The sequence below is a fragment of the Panthera pardus genome, unplaced genomic scaffold (genome assembly GCF_024362965.1).
Source record: "Panthera pardus isolate Hobbes unplaced genomic scaffold, ASM2436296v1 HiC_scaffold_1, whole genome shotgun sequence".
NCBI classification, from domain to species: Eukaryota; Metazoa; Chordata; class Mammalia; order Carnivora; family Felidae; genus Panthera; species Panthera pardus.
The window spans coordinates 7,820,221-7,840,759 of NW_026526654.1; the positions used below are offsets into that span (position 1 = coordinate 7,820,221).

Sequence of the window (20,539 nt, forward strand, 5' to 3'; positions counted from 1 at the left end):
GTCTGCTTACTTTTACCGGAGATTATTTCTTCAGAAGGCTTCGAGTTACTTGTTCAGTGCCCTTTCATTTCAACCTGAAGGACCCCCTTCACTGCAGGGCCGGTCTAGTCATCAGGGCAAGGCTTTCAGCTTTGGTTGATCTGGGAATGTCTTCATTTCTTCCTCATTTTTGAAGGACAGTTTTCCCAAATGTAGGATTCTTGGTTGACAGCTTTTTTCCTTCAATGCTTTCAACACATCAACCCATGCCTTCTAGCCTCCAAGGTTTCTGATGAGAAATCTCCTCACAACCTTATCAGTGAAAATATGATGAAAAGCAATGTTCCTCTGAGCTTTATAGATGTTAATAATGAGCCTTATCGTGTTTTACACAACACAACATTTCCTTATACGTTGTAGCACCATTTTGAGACCAGGAACTGAGTATTTTAAGTGTAGACATTACGAGGTCTGTACAAGCCAAAATTACAGTTTTCTAAACTTGAAGTGAAAAGGCCACTGAACCATCTTATAGATTTTGATTTCTAACAAAGTAAATATCAATCTTGAAAAGCCCACACAAACAAACAAAAAGCCCATTGGGGGTCTTTTTTTTTTTTATTGAGTAAAGGGGTTTTGGGAATAAAAAGTGAGGAAACCACTGTGGTCTCAGACATCCCCAGCCATGATTGCATAATTGGCCCATTTCTTGCTGTGCCCTCACAAAGCCCCATGGTGAAGTCATGGCAACACCTGTCTATATAAGACCCTGGCTCGGCTGGGTGTTTGGTCTTTACAGCCCAGGAAGCTTTGGTGACCTGTCGGCCTTTGACCCTAGCTAGTTTGTTTTCGATTCTCTTTTTTTCATTTTGTTTGTTTTTTTATTTTCATTTTTCTTTTTTCTCTACTCCTTTTCTCTCCCAATTTTTTTTGCCTTTTTCTGTTTTTACTTTTTTCTTTTTTTTCTCCTTTTTTAGTTTTTCTTTTTCTCAATTTTTCTTCATTTCCTCCCTTCATTTTCTTTGTGTGTGTGTGTGTGTGTGTGTGTGTGAGTGTGTGTGTGTGCGCGTGTGTGTTTTTCATTTGTTTTTTTTTGTGTTAGCGTTTTAGTACAGTTAGTATAGTTCATATTGTTAGTATAGTTCATATTGTTAGTATAGTTCACGTTGTTAGTATAGTTCATAAGCATAGTATTGTTAGTATTGTTAGTATTTTGTAGGTTGGTATTGTTGGTTAGCATAGTCCGTGTAATTAGCATTATTTAGCGTTAGTATAGTTAGTAGGTCACCATGCTTCAGGGGCGTAAGGCCATTACCGCTGGTGAGGAGGACTTCTGTATTTACGAGATCCCCGAGATCACCAGTGAGGGCAGCGTCCCCCCCAGGAAGCAGTCTGATGTGACGTTCATCAAGAAAACCCAGAAGGACCCCGCTGGCCTCCAGGGACTTTGTCGTGAAGCCCAGAATATGAAGACCTCAAGTCACCCAAGTGTTGTCAAGTCACTTGAGGTGATCAACACCAAGGAAACATTGGTTCTCCTTGCAGAATATGTAAGCAGAGACAACCTGCATGACGATTCTACGCACCGTGGCCAAGTGACGGAGGAGGTTCCAGACACATTCTGCCGGCTGTTATCGGTGGTGGAGTACTGCCACCAACAAGGTATGACCGGCGGGTATCTGAAGTTAGAGACATTGCTTTTTGGCAAGAAGCTGAAGGTAAAACGCACGGGGGTTGGACTGAGCATCCAGTTTGCTGGCTACAAACTCCACACTTTCTGGGACAGCCCCCCTTATTCTGCCCCGCGACTCTTCCTGCAGCAAAGGGAGGACACCCCTTCCGTAAACTCTGGGAGCCTGGGGGTGGTTTGGTACTGCTTGGCCACCGGGTTGGAGCCGTTTGAGGGGGAAGTCTTCTGGGACGCGGAACGAAATATTGAAAACTGGGAACACAGTGCTTTGATTTTCATGTCCCTGGAGAGTGAAAACCTGTGGTACACGTTGACAACTATCCAGCCCACGATCAGGACACCAAGAAGAATCTGCTGCTGGGGCCCCATCCCAACCTGTTCCAGCACAGGCCTGTCCTCAGAGCAGAGTAGTCTGACCTCTGAAGGGACTACTATAGTGACCACGATTAGCGGGCCCAGATGCAACTCGCCAGCCACAAACTCCGACACCAGCAGTGAATACAGGCAGCCAAGGAGGATGTCCCTAGAGCCAAAAAATCAGGTTCTCAAACATCTCAATAAATTAAAAAATGTATTTAAGAAAAATAAAATACAACCCCAAAAAAACAAATAAATGAGAGCCATGAGAGCCACGTGTCCATGCCTTTATTTTATTTTGTTTTTTAACTTTAAAGGAAAAATGTTTGTTTTGAAAGAGAAGGGACAGTGCGAGTGGGGGAGGGACAGAGAGAGAATCCCAAGTCTACTCTGTGCTATCAGCTCGGAGCCCGACGCGGGGCTCCAGCTCACAAAACTGTGAGATGGCGACCTGAGCAAGACCAAGAGTGGGACGCTTGAGCCACTGAGGCCCACCCAGGAGCCCCGTCCCTGCGTTTTAAGTGCAGGGAACGATGCTGAGCTCCAGGAAGCCCGGGGACATGGCACAGGAGATTGGCCAGGGCGACGGGTGGGACCAGATCCAGAACAGCTTCACAGGCTGGAGGAGTGTCAGTGGGAGAGTGACCTGCTGGATGTGGAGTTGTAGGAAGCACAAGGTGGAGGTGGTGAAGTTTTGGAGTGATGGGGGGTTCGTGGGTCTGGAGCCGATGGCCAAGGAAGAATTCGTGAAGAAGTCTTTGGTGCAAAAAGGTGATTTTATTAAAGCACGGGGACAGGTCCCATGGGCAGGGAGAGCTGCACTGGCGTCGTGACGGGTAGCTCATTATATACCCTCAGGTTGGGAGGGGGTTAGGGAGAGAGCCAGAATTCCTTGGAGACTTACTCTAGGACTCAAGGTTCCAGGACATTGAGGGGCTAGCTGTTGCCAGGAAAACGCCGTTTCTTGCCGTTTAATGAAACCTCAGCCATGAGACCCTTTAGATGGATCTGGGCAGGCCATAAGCGTGGAGGATGATTGCCAGCATATATGTTGCGGGGGTTGAGCTGAAGTAGATTTGTCATTATTTGTCATAATGGCATGTGGGCAGCAGGGGCCCCGGGGGTGGGTCACAATGGGGGTATCGGCAGCAGGAGTCCGGGGGGTGGGTCACAATGGCGTGTGGTCAGCGGGGCGCCGGGGGTGGGTCACAATGGGGTGTGGGCAGCGGGAGCCCAGGGGGTGGGTCACAATGGGGTGTGGGCAGCGGGAACCCGGGGGGTGAGTCACAATGGGGTGTGGGCAGCGGGAGCCCCGGGGGTGGGTCACAAAGGGGTGTGGGCAGCGGGAGCCCCGGGGGTGGGTCACAATGGCATGTGGGCAATGGGAGCCCCGGGTCCCCTTCCAGGGACTGCCCACCTGGTGGGGAAGGAATGAGCTGGGTGCAAACACTCTGGATATCACCCTCTCTTTCCTGTGCACCCACTGGGGACCAGACCTCAGCCGGTGGATGTCCCAGCTCTCCCTACCCCACCCTCCCCCCTGCTGTCCCCCTCCTCCCTTCTGCCCTGGCTCCGGACTCACCTGCTCTCACTGGCCACAGGTGCAGGGTCCATCATGGCCCCCTTCCCTTCATGTCTCACTTTGGCCACCTCCAGAAGCTGACTTGGATGACCACGCATAGCAGGCTCTTTTTGCCCAGATGTTGGGTCAACAGTAATCCACTTATCTCACTGGAAAGTCTTAAGACACCACATAAAACCAAATCATGGCTCTGTGCCCTCTGTATACATGACAGAGAACCCCAATATAACAGACTGGTGAGGAAGGAGGTGGGGTGAGATCAGAGGGTCCCTAGTAATGGCCCCCGAGTTGTAACTACTGAGAGGCTTGTCACCTCTGGGTGCCCCAGGAGATTCACTCCTCTCTCCCCTTCATCCCCGACCAGAAACACTCCAGATTTGTGCCAGCAGACTGGTTGTACTGTGTTTTAAAGGACAAGGAGTGCGTAATTCACTCATTTATTCACTCAACAAACACGTTTACATGATGGTATATATGGTGGAGGTTCCATGGGGCACAGGACCCAGTTCCTGCCCTTCAGAGCTGAGGCCACCGGGAATAGGTAAGGGAGCGTGGAGTGCAGTTCCAGAGTCAGGTTCAGATCGCAGCTCTACCACTGACTCGCCGTGTGACCTTGGGGAAGTCACTTAGCCTCTCGGGGCCTCAGTCTTCCCACCTATAAAATGCATACGCTAGTGATGCCCGCCTCGAGGACAGCTGTGAAATTGAAATAAGGTCATTTAGAGAAGCTCTGGGAACACTGCCCAGGGCAAAGTGCGGCAAGTATTTACTGCTCATTTAGCGGCCATTACTGAGCACCTACTATGTGCCAGGCACCAGGGATGCAGCAGTAGGCCCCGGAGGGGTAGACAGGTGAGCAGTGCGGAATACCCAGGAGACCCCAGGTGTGGGAAAGCAGAGGCTCCTGGGGATCACACTCCCTCCACCTTTTCCTGCCCTGAACCTACAGCTGCTGGCCCCTCCTGCTCACCTGCCAGCCAGACCCCATTGTCCTGCGGCATCTGGGGAGCGCTTTGCCAATTGCCTACCTCAAAGGTGCACTTGTCCTAGCTCTTGCCAGCTGGGGGACCTCAGGACACTGCCTTGGCCTCTCATCACCTGCTTTCTTTCTGTGAGGGAGGACCCAGTCCCTTCCACGGGGGTTCAGCGAGGAGCAGGGGACAGAGTGGATGGCATCCAGCCAGCAGGCTCAGCTCCTGCGGTGACAGGGAAGCAGCTGGTCAGCTTTAAATACACCTGCAGCTCCCCTGTGGCTCGCGGAGCCTCGTGATCTGTGGTCTGCAGAGGTGGCCCAGGGCGGGTGATCTATCTGTGCCCCAGGTGTGGTGGAGGGGGTTAATTAAAAAGGTGGCTGGGAGATGAATTTCTGGAAACACAAATTGGAAACCAGTGGAAGCTATTGATCTGCCTAATGGGAAGCCGATGGTTTCTGAGCGTGCAGACAGCTCCGGCACAGGCAGGTGGCAGGAATGATGTGGCCCCTTCCCCGAGCTGATCGGCCCCAGGTGCACTGGGAACATGGGTCGGGGAGGGGCCGAGGAGGTGCCCACAGCCTCCCGGTGGGGCCCTGGGGTACTGATTCTGGCTCAGAGCTGGGGAGCCCGCTGCGTTTCTGCTTGGGGTCCTCATCAGAGGAGCTCCTATCCTGCCTCAGTTTCCTCATCTGGAAACTCCTGACCCCTGGTATTATTGTCAGGTTAAGTGGGTTGTGACAAATCCCGTCCTCAGTGCTGGGTACACGGGAGTAAACACCCTGGCCCACGTCTCAGCCCTCCTGGAGCTCACACTCTAGTGGGTGCGACACACAATGAGCAGATACAGTTTCAGGGAGAACTGCCTGTGCAAAGGCCTTGAGGGGGGAGGACCCGGTGGCCTGCAGTTGGCAACAGTAGCCTGGGATGTGAATAGACATCACCGTGGCAATCCACAAATACCCCCCAAATTTCAGATCCCCACACCCCCAGGGGACTGCGGCACCATTGCGGAGAACCGGTGATGTGGATCTGCTCGTTTCCTTTTCACGGAGTCCCTGCGGCATACACGTAATTTTATGCCCGTTACACAGATAAACAAAGTAAAGCTCAGAGACGCTTGGCCAGGGCTGAAGGCCACACAGCTAGGAAACCGAGCCTCCAGTGCAGTGCTTTGCCACAGCTCATGGAGCGGGCGTGGCTGTATTCCTTTGGTGTCCCCACACTATCACAGCAGGGCTGGGCCCAGGGCCTGGCTCAGCAGCCCCGGCCCATCTTGGGCTGCGCTGCTCTAGAATGTAGGCAGGTGACTGTTCACACTGCCCCTGGTGAGTGGATGCCATTGAGGCGTGGGCAGACTTTATCAAGCGCCGGCTGGTGCCTGGGCTCCTGTCTCACCGCAGCCCCTCCTTCCCTCCCTAGACCAGAGTCATTTTGAAAGCACTTACTCGTGAAATGCTCTCTCAGGATTTGGGTGGGGAAGATGGCCAGTGTTAGTCTGCTTATTGATCGCTGGACTTTATAAGGGTTTATCTCTGAAACAATGAAACTGAAAGATGGCCTCTAAATTTATATCTCCAGCCTATATCTCCACCGCCTCCCCCCCAATTCCAGGCTTTTTAGCACCAGTGGCCCTTCAGGCATCACACTGCCCATCCACCCAAGGGCCTCCTGGGTCTCCGTTTCCTTTCTACTGTCTCAGCAGGGGGAGCTTTTATAAGCACAAACCCCATCATGTTGCTGGTTTGGAACACCCGGTGCTTTGCACTTTGCCCAAAATCTAGATTCCCCATCACACCTGCCCCGCCTCCCCCTCTACCTCCCCTGAAGGGGCACTCCCCTTCAGACACTCCGTTCCCCTTGCAGCTCTTCAAGTACACAGGGTGTTCTCTGGCCTCAGGGACTTTGCACTGGCCACTCCCTGTCTGAACCACTAGCATCCCAGGTCTTTGCATGACTGGTGCCTTGTCACTATCCAGGTCTCAGCTCACAGGTCACCTCCTTGGGAAACACTCCCGGACCATCCCCAGACACCTTCACGGCGCGTAGTGCCCTCTCCAAGTATTGAGTGTGCACCTGTGCACAAGCTTCCCGTCTATCCCTACCCCCATGGTAGCAGGATAGGTAGCATTCCTACTTACCGCCCAATCCCCAGGGCCTAGGCCAGGGTTCGGTAAACATTTGTACAATTAATCAATGAACAGAGTGTGAGGCTTTGCAAAAATTCAGCCAGAGACACAACCTGACTTGGCCCGGAATCCTGGGCTTTGCTGGATTTACCCTCACTTGGTGGCATTGTGCTGGGTCTGCCCGCCACCCCCTCCACCAGTCCCAAACCACTGACCTGAGGATAGGTAACCCTGTGGTGTCCTCAGCCCCTGGCTCTGTCCCAGCTCGGAGGGCGGGCCTCAAGGGGATGTCCTGGAGGCCGGTCTGCACTGAAAGTCCAAGCCCTCTGTGTGTGTTGAGGGGAAATGCCTCACCCTGGGCTGCCAACCCCAGCAGAGGAAACCACCCCAACACCCAAGGGGTTAGGACTTGACGATGAAGTTTCACCAGGCAGATGAGGAGAGAGGGAAGAGTGTCCTGGGCAGAGGGAACAGTGTGTGCAAAGGCCTAGATGTAGGAAGAGCCTGGTATAAAGACAGAAGAGGAAAGAGCCAGCCAAACCTCATTTTGGAAGGAGGACTATGGTCTTCATCTGCCTCATTGGATCTCCCCCCCACTCTATGCTAAGGAGGAGTGGGTGGAGCTTCACTCAAGGTCATGGGGAAGTCTTCTCCCATGGCCCCTTGTACCAGCCTCCTCCCTGCCCTCCCTGTTCCTGCCCTTGCCACCCTGCTATCTGTTCTCAGCACAAAGCCAGAGGGGCCCTCCCAAGGCTCCCACCTTAGAGTAAAGGCCAAGGCCATCCAAAGCCTGCACCAGCCAGTCCTCTGACCACCCCTCCTCAACTGTCCCCATCACTCCCTCTGCACCAGCACAGCGGCCTCCTCGCTGATCCTGGAACACACCAGGCACACTCCTACCTCACTCAGGGCCTTTGCACGTGCTGAGCCCTCTGCCCAGAACCACCTCCTTCATCGCTGGTTCTGCTTTTATAGGGAGACAAGGTGAATTGGGCACAAACAGGGAGCACTTTGAGGTTGAGGGGGCTTTCCTGGTATCTAAAGCTGCCCCAAGGGAGACCTTTTGGGGAACACTGATGGCTATTTTCCTAAAACGTAGGGCCAAGAAGCCCTCCCAGAGCTGGAGCCCCAGGGTGATCTGGGAGAAGTCCCATTTACCTTGGCCTGCTTCATTCCGGTAAATACTGACTGTGGCTTCCCAAAAGATCGAGCTCTGCCAGTGATGTGACTTAAGCGGGGCCTCTAAGGGCTACGGATGCCTGGGCCAGCACTCAGGCACAGAATGGCCACTACCCGTAAGCCCCGCCTGGTGCCGCCTCCGCTCTTTCTGAACAGAGGACGGTAGTGACCTCCGTGACCACCCGAGGGACCTGAGCCTGAAAAGCCTTTGTCCCACTGGCTCTGAGAGGATGCAAGTCTTAGTGGTTTTAAAACGTCAGATTCTCATGAAATGCCATCCAGCACACCTGAAGCGCCTTCCTCTCCCACCCCACCGAGTACTTGTCAGCACCCCCAGGCCGGAGTCTGACACGCCCACGTGCCCAACTCCGGCATCAACTTCCCCAGGTGGCAGACACAGGCAGCCTAGTCCAGCTGCACCCATTCCTGGACCTGAAACTCCACTCAGGTCTCTGCTCAAGTGTCGCCTCCTAACCCCCCTCCCCATCTTATCCCAGTTCCTTCTCCTTCAGGGCACTGTTGGCTACCTGACATGTGACATAGTCATTGTGCAACAGCTTCGTCGGTAGGTAATTTACATACTAGAAAGCTCACCCGCTTAAAGCATGCAAGGCAACGGTTTTAGTATATTCAGAGTTGTGCAACCATCACCACTGTCTAATTTTGTGATGTTTGCATCACCCATAAACCTATACCCATTAATAGTCATTCCCCGTTATTACCCCCGTCTTCCAAGCCCCTGGCAACCACTTACCCATTTCCTGTCTCTGTGGACTCGCCTGTCCTGAATATTCCTATAAACGGGACCATGCGCTCTGTGGTCTTTTGTGACCGACTTCATTCATGGAGCAAAGTGTTATTTCTAATCATCCATTTCCCCCTACCTCAGGGCCTTTGCACTGCTGCTCCCTTTGCCGTGAATGTTCTTCCTCAGATACGTCTGCGGCTCCTTCCTTCACTCCCCTCCTCAGCAAGGGCTTCCCCAACCCCTATTTAAATGGGTAATTCTCGCCCTCTTCCTGGCCCTTCCAACCTTACCAGCTTTGCTTTCCTTCAGAGATCTTAGCTTCCTCCCACTCCCCGACATCGCTGCACTTCCCTATGCTTCTGTTATCAGCCTCCCCAAAAGTCAGGGACCTTGTCTCGCTCACTGCTCAGTGCCCCCAAAAATGGCTGCATGTAATAGCTGCTCTGTGTTGGTTGAATGAAGAAATTCCAGGGTCTTCTGGGATCCTTTTAACCTTATTCAGAGCCAGCCTAGGGTCTGGTGAGGCCATGAGCCACCTGGGGGCAGGCACGCATCAGGAGCGCTATCACCCTGGGATGCTCAGTTTCGGCCTCTAGATGCCGCCACAGTGCTCAGGGTTCCAGGGGCCGAGCTCAGCAAGGGCCTTAAGTGTCCGGGGCCTTCGGTGCCCACGAAGGGCAGCTGGGCATCTCCCACAGTGCCATGGAGCTGGCCATGAGGACAAGGTCTGCAAGCAGGGCTCAGGCCTCAGCCTTCCCCGGTGACAAATGGCTGATAATTAATGTTGGACCCGCACGTTATTAATCAATTTAAAGTCGAGTGCGCAGCCAGAAGCGATTCCGAGGAAAAAAATGTTCAGCCCCACATCCTCCTCATTCTTACTCATCAATCACCAATTTTGCAGGCAGCTTATTAAAATGTAGAGAAAAGCGTGGCTGGAGAAATAAAAAGCCCTTAAAGGCCCAGAGATGGTTTATCAGGGTTTTGCAGATGCGGAGGCAAAGGGTGGGGAGAGGGGTGTCAGGAATGGCAGAGCTGAGGGGCCAGGCTCCATTTCACAGAGGGAGGGGCTGAGGCCAGATCCTCAAAGGTGAAGGGCGATGGTGTGAAATCCAGAAGGGTTCATGCTAGCCCAGGAGCATGGCCAGAGGCTCGAGCCCCCGGGCCCAGGAGCAGGGGTGGGGGGGGTGGGGCGTGGAGCTTGCATATCATGCCAGCAGACAGAACGAAGATCCCATGTGGAGGACTTAGTGACCGAGGACAGCGGATCTAGGTCCAAATGCAGGGCAGGGGAAGACCATTGCTTTGGAGTTAGGCAGATCTGGATTCAAACCCCAGCTCTTCTCCCGACCAGTGGTATTAGCGGGTAAGTCGCTTTCTGTCTTGGAGCCTCAACTTCCTCCTGAGCCAGGAGAAAACCAGACCACTCTCAAAGGTTTGCAAGCATGGAAGGAGGCCACGTATACGAAGGCCTGGGAGACTTTAGGCAGAGAATAGATGCTCAGTAAATGAGAACTCTCTCTGAAGGCCCAGAACCGGTCACAGACCACAGCTGGTGTTTCTTCCGTGTCTCCGGAGGGCATGAGGATGTATTTTGAGTCTAGAGCCAAGCAGGTTTGCACTCTGCTAGGACAGTCTTTCCAAGTACCAGAAGCCTGCTATGTTTTTGCTTGTCCTGTTTCTTGTCTGGGAGTGTGCTTTCTTGTCTCCTTCCCCTAGGGAACTCTTACGCATTCTTCAAAACCTAGCTCATACTGCACCTCCTCTGTGCTGCCTTCCCAGTACTGTCAGTTGCTTGACTTCTATGTTCCAAACATACTGGATTCTTGCTAGATTGTGAATCCCTTGTGGGAAGGGCCTTGCTTTGTGCCGCCTCAGGCGGTGACATAATACCTTTAATTGGATGAATAACTAAAGGGATGAGCAAATAAATGAATGGCCATTTACCTCTTCCCTGATGTCACTTAGAGGCCTGTCCCTCGCCATCCTTTGCCTCCATGACTGTGAACTTCTCAAGAGCCAGAGCCCGGTCTAGGGGTCTTGCCTTTGTCTGTCTCCCACTGGCCAGGTCCGTTCTTGATACATACTAGCTACTCAAAAGATGTCAGAATGACCGTGGGGCGCCTGGGTGGCGCAGTCGGTTAAGCGTCCGACTTCAGCCAGGTCACGATCTCGCGGTCCGTGAGTTCGAGCCCCGCGTCAGGCTCTGGGCTGATGGCTCGGAGCCTGGAGCCTGTTTCCGATTCTGTGTCTCCCTCTCTCTCTGCCCCTCCCCCGTTCATGCTCTGTCTCTCTCTGTCCCAAAAATAAATAAAAAACGTTGAAAAAAAAATTTAAAAAAAAAAAAAAAGATGTCAGAATGACCGAGAGGGAAAAGAGGAGACGGGAAAGCTGAGCCCATGCTTAGTAAGCACCTACTAAGAGTCAAGGGTGGTGCTGAGCATTTTTACCTGTATGATCCTTTTTTTAGCGTCATACCAAGCTCATGGCGCAGATGTGGGTACTGGGGCAGAAGGACCCAGATATGTGCAGGAGCCAGAATTTAAACCACAGAGTCTGAATGGCCCTTGAGAGCTGTTGCCATTTCATGATGATGCCTTCCAAAGGCGTTCATGCATGCATGAGTGACTTAATGAGTACACAGATAAATGAATGAATTACAGAGTTCTCAGGAGAAGCCTGCTGCCTCCTTCCTCTCTCACGCCAGTCCCTCTGCCTCCTGCCCAGGCCTTTCTCCAGTACAGCTGGGTCAGTGCTTTTATTTGGGGCTGTAGAATGAGACCTGGCCCGCCCCATGCCTTTGCAGGACTCCTACCTCCCTGCAGATTTTCCTGTGCACCGCCCCCCTCCTACACCCTACCTTTCCTTGCTCTGCAGCTGCTGGCCCTTCCTGCTCCCCTGCCAATCAGACCCCCATTGTCCTGCCACATCTGGACTGCTCTGCAAATTGCCAGCCCCGAAAGGCTCACTCAGCATTCTCTGCAAGAAGACGTCCAGGCTTCATTCACAAACACGCGTTCCTAAAAGGCTGGCGATTGTGTCCTCAGCATCCCCATTGGGGCCTACCTGGAGACTTGGAGTGGCAGAAAAAGCCCCAGATGGCTGGGGAGGGAGGGGTGACGGAGCAGGAAGGGAGCTTGGCCTCTGGGAAGTGCAGGGCATGCATTACAATATCCTTTGCTCCATCGGTGCCAAAGCCTGTGTTCCTGCCTCTCAAGAGGTAGTGTCTCCCTAATGGGGCTGCAAGGATGTCGGCGGGAAGGCTGTTAACACCCCGAGGGCTGGACCTGCCCCGGGGTTCTGGTTCAAGAAGCCTGGGGTGGACATTTGATGCTTTGGTTAGAGGAACCATGAGGAGGCTTCAGGAAGGGCGAGACCCTGCCCAGCTGGGCTCGCCTCTGGGGAAGGCAGTGACCATCTGGACCGGGTCACACGCAGCCCAGGGGACCCCAGGGACAGGGATGGTGGCAGTCTCTGGCTCATTCGCCTGTGCAGTAAGCCTAGAGCAAGGTGAGGAAGAGGGAGGGTGCTCAGAGAGCAAGATCTGACTGGTGCCAGCTCACTGATGACCATGGTCACTACCATGGTGAAACAGCAGCAGTGGCCCCTCTGAACCCCTACCGTGCGCCAAGTACAGAACACCTACCTCGCTTAGGGTCTGATTTGACATCAGTGAAGCCTTTGTTCGTGAATAATCTGAATGTGCTCCTCTGCTTTCCGGGGAGGTAATGATCGAACTGAACTCCCACCCTCCCTGAATTTCCAGTAGAAGCCCAGAGAGGGCATGCACTCTACCCCAGGTCACACAGCTTAGCAGGTGTAGGACTGACTGAGAGAAGGCCCTCGCGAACATGTGGTTGCTGGAATCAGTTGGCCTGGGTTTGGCTCCTGGGCCCCTCTGCTCAGCCGTGTGGGGAGAGACAGACCCCGAGCTTCACTGTCCTCGGTTTCTACTTCTGTTCTATGGGCCTGAGGAGAAGAAAGAGGCTGCTGTGACCACTCACGCTCAACCCCCCATCAGTGGACGTGGCTGCTTCTCTGCCACCACCTCCTTATGGCAAACGTGAGAGACGAGGAGCCTGAGGGTCAGGGTGAGGCAGTCCCCAGGGTCACACAGTGCAGTCCCCTCCCTGAGACATCGCTCCTCCTCTGGAAGCTGCTTTTAGAGGCTCGTGGCCTCCTGGGAGACCGTGTGCGGGCTGTGCTCACCCTGAACCTGGTGTCAGAGCCGGAGTGACGATCTTCCTGAGCACAGGCAGGGCAGGGCCAGGCCTATAAGCTCCTCACAGGGCTGTGGGAGGCAGGACTCAAAATGCCTTGGATTAAAATACATAAGAAAAACGGACAGTGGAAATTGATAAATGCGAAATTAGTGTCCTCAAGGCAGGATATGGCAGCTGACCAGGCACAGCCCGGCCCACCTCCCCAGGCTCTCAGAGCAGACTGCCGAGGGACACCTTGTGACTTAGGACCTGGGTGGGTCACTGAGAAGTGACAGTATCTGAGTGGGACCTTCAAGTCTGACTTAGTGCATGGGTGAGGCCACTGAGGGGTGACTTTGGACCTGGGTGGGGCTAAAACAATCCCACGCACGGAGATGTTGCCAAAAGGATCCAATCTAGAAACAAGATGTAGGGACTGGCGTGGGTGTGGAGGTGGCGAGCGGTCTCATGGGCAGGCCTGGGAGGGAGCCAGGTCTGTTGGGCCTCTCTGGACCTCCTTGAGTCCCAGAGGTTTGGGGTTTTGCCAGCAACTCTTTCCAGGACTGTGTGGCAGCCACATGCTGCCCTCTGCTGGGACATCGTAGTATTACACCCCATGACATTGGGCTTGGGGCAACACCAGGACTTCCCTGAGAACTTCATGGGGACATCCCTGGGATCCAGAGTCCTCAGGGCTGGCAGAGGCTCCCAAGGCCTTCTTCTGCCCCTGACAGACCCTTGCTTTCTTAGTCACGGAGACGGGGAGCTCACTCCTTTTTGCAGTCAGCTTCAACGCTGCACAGCGCGGATCAGCTTGGCCCCAGAAGGCGTTGCAGTTGGCTCCCTCCTGGTGTCATCTCTGCTCTCTGGGTTTCAGGACTGCCTGTAGAGCCTGGGGGTGCTGAGCTGCCCTCCACCAAGCTGCCCTGCTCCAGACCGGGCTGTCCGGTTCCTCCAGGCCCTGCCCACCCTAGCCCTACACAAGCTGCCTTATGCCTGTTCATCTTCCATGGGGGAGCTCCAGACTAAAGAGACCTGGCAGGAGCTCCAAACAGCTGAGCATCACCCCCCCTCCCCTGGAGGGTAAGGCTTTCTCAGGAAAATCCCTGCAGATCTCTCAGACGTGCCTGTGTCTTTGTTTCTATGCCAGAGATGCTCAGTGTCCCTGGATCCAAAGGGAGGCTGACAATGGGCCAGGAGTTGAGGAATGGCTGGATATGGACAAAGGGGTGAGTGGCCGGCTCAGAGAGGCCAGCCAGGGTGAGGCCGCAGCACAGCCGGGAGCTGGGACTTCTCTGGAGCATCATGGGCAGGTCCCACAGGGGGCTCTCAGGACCTTCCACGCCCAAGTTCCTGCTCCTGCAGGAGCCACAAAGGAGGGTATTCTCAGGGAGGCCAAGGAGAAAGGAGAGGGGAGAGGGAAGTTGGCAGGCTTGGTGGTGAAGGAAGAGGACCGATCACTTGAGTAAAAAGCCCAGCGACTTTATCCGTCATCATGTAAGCAGACTCGTTCATTTGCTCGTTCCTCAAATATGTTTTGAGTACAAGCACATCTTACCTTATTGCGCTTTGCAGATACTGCATTTTTTTTTCTTTTTACCAATCGAAGATTCGTGGTGACCCTGCTTTAACCAAGTCGCTCGGCACCCTTTCTTCTGCAGCATTTGCTCGCTTCACATCCCTGTGTCACATCTCAGTAATTCTTGCAGTGTTTCAAATTTTTTCGTTGTTAATCTATTTGTTCTGGCGATCCGTGATCAGAGATTGTTGAATGTTGCTGCTGTAACTGATTTGAGGTGCCGTGAACCGCGTCCATGAAAGATGGGGAATTTAATCGAAAGATGTGCGTGTTCTGACGGCTCCAGCGACTAGCCCCTCCCCTTCCCCCCTTCCTCTCCTCGGGGCTCCCTGTTCCCCGAGACACAATAATATTGAAATCAGGCCAGTGAAGAGGCCTACAGTGGTCTCTACACGTTCGAGTGAAATGAGGACTCCCACGTCTCTCACTTCACGTGAAAAGGTAGAAGTGATTCCGCTTAGTGAGGCAAGCGTGTCAAAAACCGAGAAAGGCCCCAAGCCAGGCCTTGTGCAACAAATAGCCAAGGAACGTGGCTGTGATGTGAATGCGAAGGAAAAGTTCTGGAAGGAAATTCAAAGTGCTCCGCCAGTGAACACAAAAACGGTAAGAAAGTCACGCAGCCTGAACGCAGATATGGAGAAGGTTTTCGTGGTCTGGATAAGAGATCAAACCAGCCGCAATATTCTCTTAAGCCAAAGCCTAATCCAGAGCAAGGCCCTGACTCTCTTCAATTCTGTGAAGGCTGAGAGAGGTGAGGAAGCCGCAGAAGAAACGTCTGAAGCTAGCGGAGATTGGTTCGTGAGGTTTAAGGAGAGAAGCTGTCTCCCCGACATACGAGGACAAGGTGAAGCAGCAAGTGCTGATGTAGAACCCGCAGCGAGTTTTCCAGAAGGTCAGGCTGAGATACGAATGAAGGTGGGTTCACTAACCAGATTTCCAGTGTAGATGAAACAGCCTTCTGGTGGAAGAAGATGCCGTCTAGGATTTTCATAACGAGAAAAGCAAAGTCAATGCCTGGCTTCAAAGCTTCAAAGGACAGGCTGCCTCTCTTGTTAGGGGCTAATGCAGCTGGTGACTTTAAGTCGAAGCCAGTGCTCACTTACCATGCAGAAAATCCCGGGGCCCTTGACAATTATGCTTTATCTACCCTGCCAATGCTCTCTACGTGCAACAATAAGGCCTGAATGACAGCACATCCGTGTACAACGTGAATTGCTGAATATTTTAAGCCCACTGTTGAGACCTGCTGCTCAGACAAAAAGATTCCTTTTATATATTTTTAAATATGTTTGTAATGTTTATTGATTTTTGAGAGAGAATGTGGTAGAACGTGAGCAGGGAAGGGCAGAGAGAGAGAGGGAGACACAGAATCCGAAGCAGGCTCCAGGCTCTGAGCTGTCAGCACAGAGCCCGATGCGAGGCTCCAACCCACGAACCGCGAGATCATGACCTGAGCCGAAGTCGGACACTTAACCGACTGAGCCACCCAGGCGCCCCCAAAGTATTTTTAAGTTAAGGTATGTATATTGCTTTTTTGGACACTTGATTTTATTGCGACACCGGCTTTATCGTCATGGCCTGGAGCCAAACCCACACTGCCTGTGAGGCGTGCCTACTATGTGCCAGGCGCGGTCCCGAGGCTTGAGTCTATACCAGTGAGTAAAACAAGCAGAATCCCCTCCTCTTTACGGAGTCTATACCTGAATGAGGGAGACAGTCAGCAAACAAATGGGATGCTTTCAGAAAGTGGTAAGTGCTCCGAAGATAGTGGCTTGAGGGTGACGGGGTGGATGACGTCAGGGGACAGGTGGGCAGGTTTGCTCATTGTTCTTATAAATAATGCTGCGATGAACATCTTTGAACATGAAGCTTGGTGCTCATTTGGGATTCCTTTTTGCTAAGAAATGCCATTCTTATGTTATCTCAGGTCCTTGGGGAGGCAGGAGCAGGTCCTAACTCACTGTGGCAGGACAGGGCAGATGGCGGATCCCCAGGAAGGACCTGCAGGGGAGGGGCTGCGGAACGCAGCTTGCAGCTGTGGGCAGGGAGCTCGCCAGGCCTCTTCCCACTGCTCCAGCGGCTCCTTCTCCCTCTCCTTTGCTGGCCTTTGCTTCTGCCCATAAATATCCACATGCCCAGGGCTCTGCCCGGCCTTCCCTCTTCAACCCACTCTCTCCCCACCTGTCCCTCCTGGAGCCGGGCCTCCAGCCAGATTCTTATAGCCTCCTGGATGCTTCTCCTGAGCATCCCCGAGGCTCCGTACCCCAGCACATCCAAAAGGGGCCGGGTCGTCTCTCCTTACACCCTGTACCTCTTCTTGGGTCCCCAGGTAGGTAAATGGCACTACCATCCATCCAATGCCCAAGCTAGGAACCTGGGTGTTGACTTTGACCCTGCGTCGCCGTCATACCTCACCCATACGTCTCCCCAACACATTTCTTCTCTCCCATCCCACCCCTTGCTGTATACAGGGCAGAGAGAAGTACCGACTGTCCACCACAGGCCTCCAGACCTGCTGTTCCCTTTCTCCAGAGGCACTGTCCCCCTGCCTCTAACCTCTCCCCCTTGAACCCATACCCCACGAAGGGATTCATTTAGTTTCATGTCCCTCCTCAACATCCTTCCGAAGAAGCCCAAGCCCTTCAGTAAGTTGACTTTCGCTGTTGTGCTTCTCACCTCCACGCCTTTACACATGCTGTTCCATATGGATGTAATGCCTTTCCATGCACTGTCTGCCTGACAAGCTTCTAGTCATCCTTTTAGACTCAGCTGCAACATCCTGGAAATGGAAACTTCCATTTTTCCTTCCTATATCCCCTTTCTCAAAGAACTTGCCCCTCCTTCCCTCATATCATATAGTTTTCTGTGTATCTTTCTATTGAAACAATCACTCAATATTAAAATATTCATTCAGAATTATAACGATTAGAAGGTACATGTATTAGGACTTTTGGTTGCAAGTGACAGAGTGCCCACTTCAAACTGGCCTAAATGAAAAGAGATTCTCACATATCCCCAAAGCTTCAGGCATGGCTAGATCCAGAAGTTCCAGTCCTGACCCTGGACCTGTCCCTCTTCTGCTCTGAGTCTAGCTTCCCCCTGCATTGGCTTCCTCCTCAAGGGGCCCGATGGAAAGTGCTGGCTCATCCCTTTCAGATTTAAGTTTGAATTCAAGTTCAGAGCTTCTCTCGCACGACAGTGTCAGTGAAGTCTGGGCCTGCCTCTCCTGGGCCCAGCTTGAGTGCCATGCCTGTTCTTGGGAGCAGAGTCAGGCCCACCTGAGCCCCAGACACTGAGAAGGATGCAGGGGAGATTGGCAGGAGGGGAGGCAGCTGGGCAGGGAGAGGTGTTGGCTGTCAAGGCCTCAAGACGTGTTCCCTTCCTCTGGGCAGGACACATGGCTTTTTATCTCACCTTGTACCCCCACTGCCTAGACTGGGCCAGGCCCAAAGCAAGAAGCAGTCGGCATTCTATGGATGAAGATACAAGCGAATAGAGAATGAGTGCTGCTCTGTGGTCAGGAAATGCTCATGGCCCTGTGAGCTGGGGGCTGGGCACACTTGCTGGTCCCCAGCCACACACACAGCCCAGCATGAATTCGCAGATTCCCATGAAGACCCAGGAGGAGACCACCCAGCAGACCAGCCTGTGGCAATGTCATAAGGCGGCCATAGAGGACCGCTGTCCCCTTCATATGGACCTGAGGCTTTTCCGCTCTGTTTCCGAGGAGCGGTGCCAGTCACCAAAAATAGACACAGATAGACACACACACACACACACAGGCGGATACACACACACACACACACACAGGCACGCAGAACCCCGCAGCTGAGGCAAGCAAGACAGATTCCTGGAGAGGAAAGTGAGTCGCCAGATGCAAGATGTTTTATTGGCTTCGGCGGTTCCATTCCTCGTCAAGACGGTCCTGGCATCTGTTTGGAATGGTTAATAAGGGAAGTGATGCATTTTTAATCACCACAGCCCTCACTGAAAATCACAGCCTGTGTCTCGCCACGCTTGCTGGGCCCTGCGATAACACAGAGAGCCTTCCTCACATTTGCTCTCATTATCGAACAAGAGAGAAAGGCCCGGCTTCACTCCGTTGTCACCCAGATGGCTGCAGGCACCTTCCAAGTCCCTCAATCCCCCATCCTGGGTCGGCTTCAGTCCCCGACAATCTCCAGGGCTGCTGGGTGATCAGGCTGCCTCAGAGGAGCTCCCTGAGACTGGGGCGGGGGGTGGGGGGACAGCGGAGCTGGGAGGGGGCACCGTGTTGGCATTCTCGAGGGCTTTTCCAATATCACCCCCTGCCACAGGGCCCAGCCACCCTCCAAGAAGTTGCTCAGATGGAGCCCCGTATCTGCCACCCGGTGGCAGTGGGGCTTGGGACAGATGGCTTAACCTCTCTGAAGCTCAGTTTCCTTTTCTGTCAAGTGGGGCCAATAATTCCAGCTTTGCAGGGTAGCCATCGGGATTCCGTGAGGTAATAAAGCACATGGTGGATCTGTCACCTAAAATACTGTTCTCGTCCCCTGCCTTCCCTGGATTCTCACCACGCAGAGAGAAGCTTTGGGACACACTGGGGCTTAAGGAACATGGACATCTGGGAAGGGAAGGAAGCCAGGCCGGGGCTGGGGAGCGGACTTAACCCAGGAGCCCTTGGGTGGCAAAGGACAGAAACTCGAGTCAGAAGAGATTTGAATGGTTACTATCCGGGCACAGCCCAGGGGTCTGCTTCAGTGTGGCTGGTGCCAGGGGCTCTGATACGCTGCTCCCCTGTTTGTCTGCCCCTGGGGTCATGTTCCCCTGTGGGAGCTCTGGCCTCCCATCTCACTGGTCAGCCCTGGGGCTCATGGCCACTCCCGAAACCACCTCCATCGCCCAGGGAAGGCTGTATCCCAGTCAGCTTGCTTCTGTCACTTGGCTGCCTCTAGAGCTGGGCAGGTGGAGTCAGCCCCACCTGACCATGTAGGGGGAGGATTCACTTGTGTGTGTTTGTGGGGGCGGGGCAGTAAACCGAGGCTACAGACAGCCCACTGAGTATATTTGGAAGCAGAGGGCAACATAGGCCAAGCTGGCCGCCTCAGCTGGGGCATATGCACACAGCTACCAAAGCCACAGGTAGGCACAGGGATGCCCCCCTTCACCCAGGCGGCCGGCCCCTGGCCCCAGCACAGAGCCTGGACTCACTGACCCTGAGTGCCAGGGGCTCTACAGATGGGAGGACAGGGTTTACCCCTGGGTGTATCTACATAAATCCTCAGGACCGCCCCCCACCCCCATGCTCGATGCCCGGGACCAGGTGACCTCCCACCCCAGGCTGCCGCACCTCCATCCTTCTTAGCCAAGCTGGGACCTATAAACAAGAAATCATTTTTCTTACCATTTCATCTTTGCTCTTTTTCCCAGTAGTATGTATTTTAAAAAAAAAAAAACACACACACTTTTTTTTTTACGCTGCCTGGGGCACCGTATATTTCCAAAAAAAAAAAAAAAAAATTGTGTTTCAGATCGACCTCACATCCTTTTTAACCAGCACCTCAGGGAGGGGGAAATCCTGTCTGTGCCTTGTCTCCCTGGAGGGGAGCAGCCTGGGGGAGAGGCAGAGTGAGGGCTGTGGGGCAGGCCTGCCCCGCATCTGTAAATGGGCCATTCCCGGGCCCCTGAGGCCAGAGTGAGGACTCACAGAGATGACTTCAGGTGGCACAAAAGGGTTCTCAGGGGAGAGCAATTTCTCAGCAAGGGCGAGGCCCTCAGATGGCCTGGGCTTCTGCAGCCGGAATGTACAGGGCCCGAGATTTGTTCATGGCGTTTCCCAGGTTAGAGAGTGCTCACTAGGAGGTACCTATGAGGCTCAGAGCCACCAGAGAGGCAGAGCAGGGTCTGGAGGCTCTTCCTTAGAAGAAGAGCTCGAGGCTCCAGGAGGCACGTAGCTAGCCTCAAGGGCCCTGTGGGCTGAAGGGGATTCGGGCCTGGGTAGTCTGGGTCCGGGTCCGGGTCCTGCACTCAGCTGATGTGTTCCCTGGACCAAGTGTGGGTTCCCCCTCCTGTTCTCAGGGCTGCTGCTTCCTCCTGGAGCCTAAGGGTGAGGATCTGCCAACCCCAGAGCTCCACGGGCAGGGT

At 53.6% G+C, this 20,539-nt stretch overlaps 1 protein-coding gene across 1 annotated transcript in view; it reads left to right on the forward strand.

Moving 5' to 3' along the window:
• The first annotated feature begins 757 nt into the window (after nt 1-757).
• The window catches only part of LOC128776599 (serine/threonine-protein kinase MARK2-like), a 29,674-nt gene continuing 9,892 nt past the window's right edge, over nt 758-20,539 (forward strand). The window contains exons 1-4 of the mRNA XM_053901567.1: nt 758-1,129; nt 1,166-2,210; nt 2,554-2,787; nt 8,385-8,452. Of these exons, the coding sequence (XP_053757542.1) occupies nt 1,269-2,210; nt 2,554-2,787; nt 8,385-8,452 (1,244 nt within the window). The 5' untranslated portion in view covers nt 758-1,129; nt 1,166-1,268. The remainder of the gene's footprint in view (nt 1,130-1,165; nt 2,211-2,553; nt 2,788-8,384; nt 8,453-20,539) is intronic.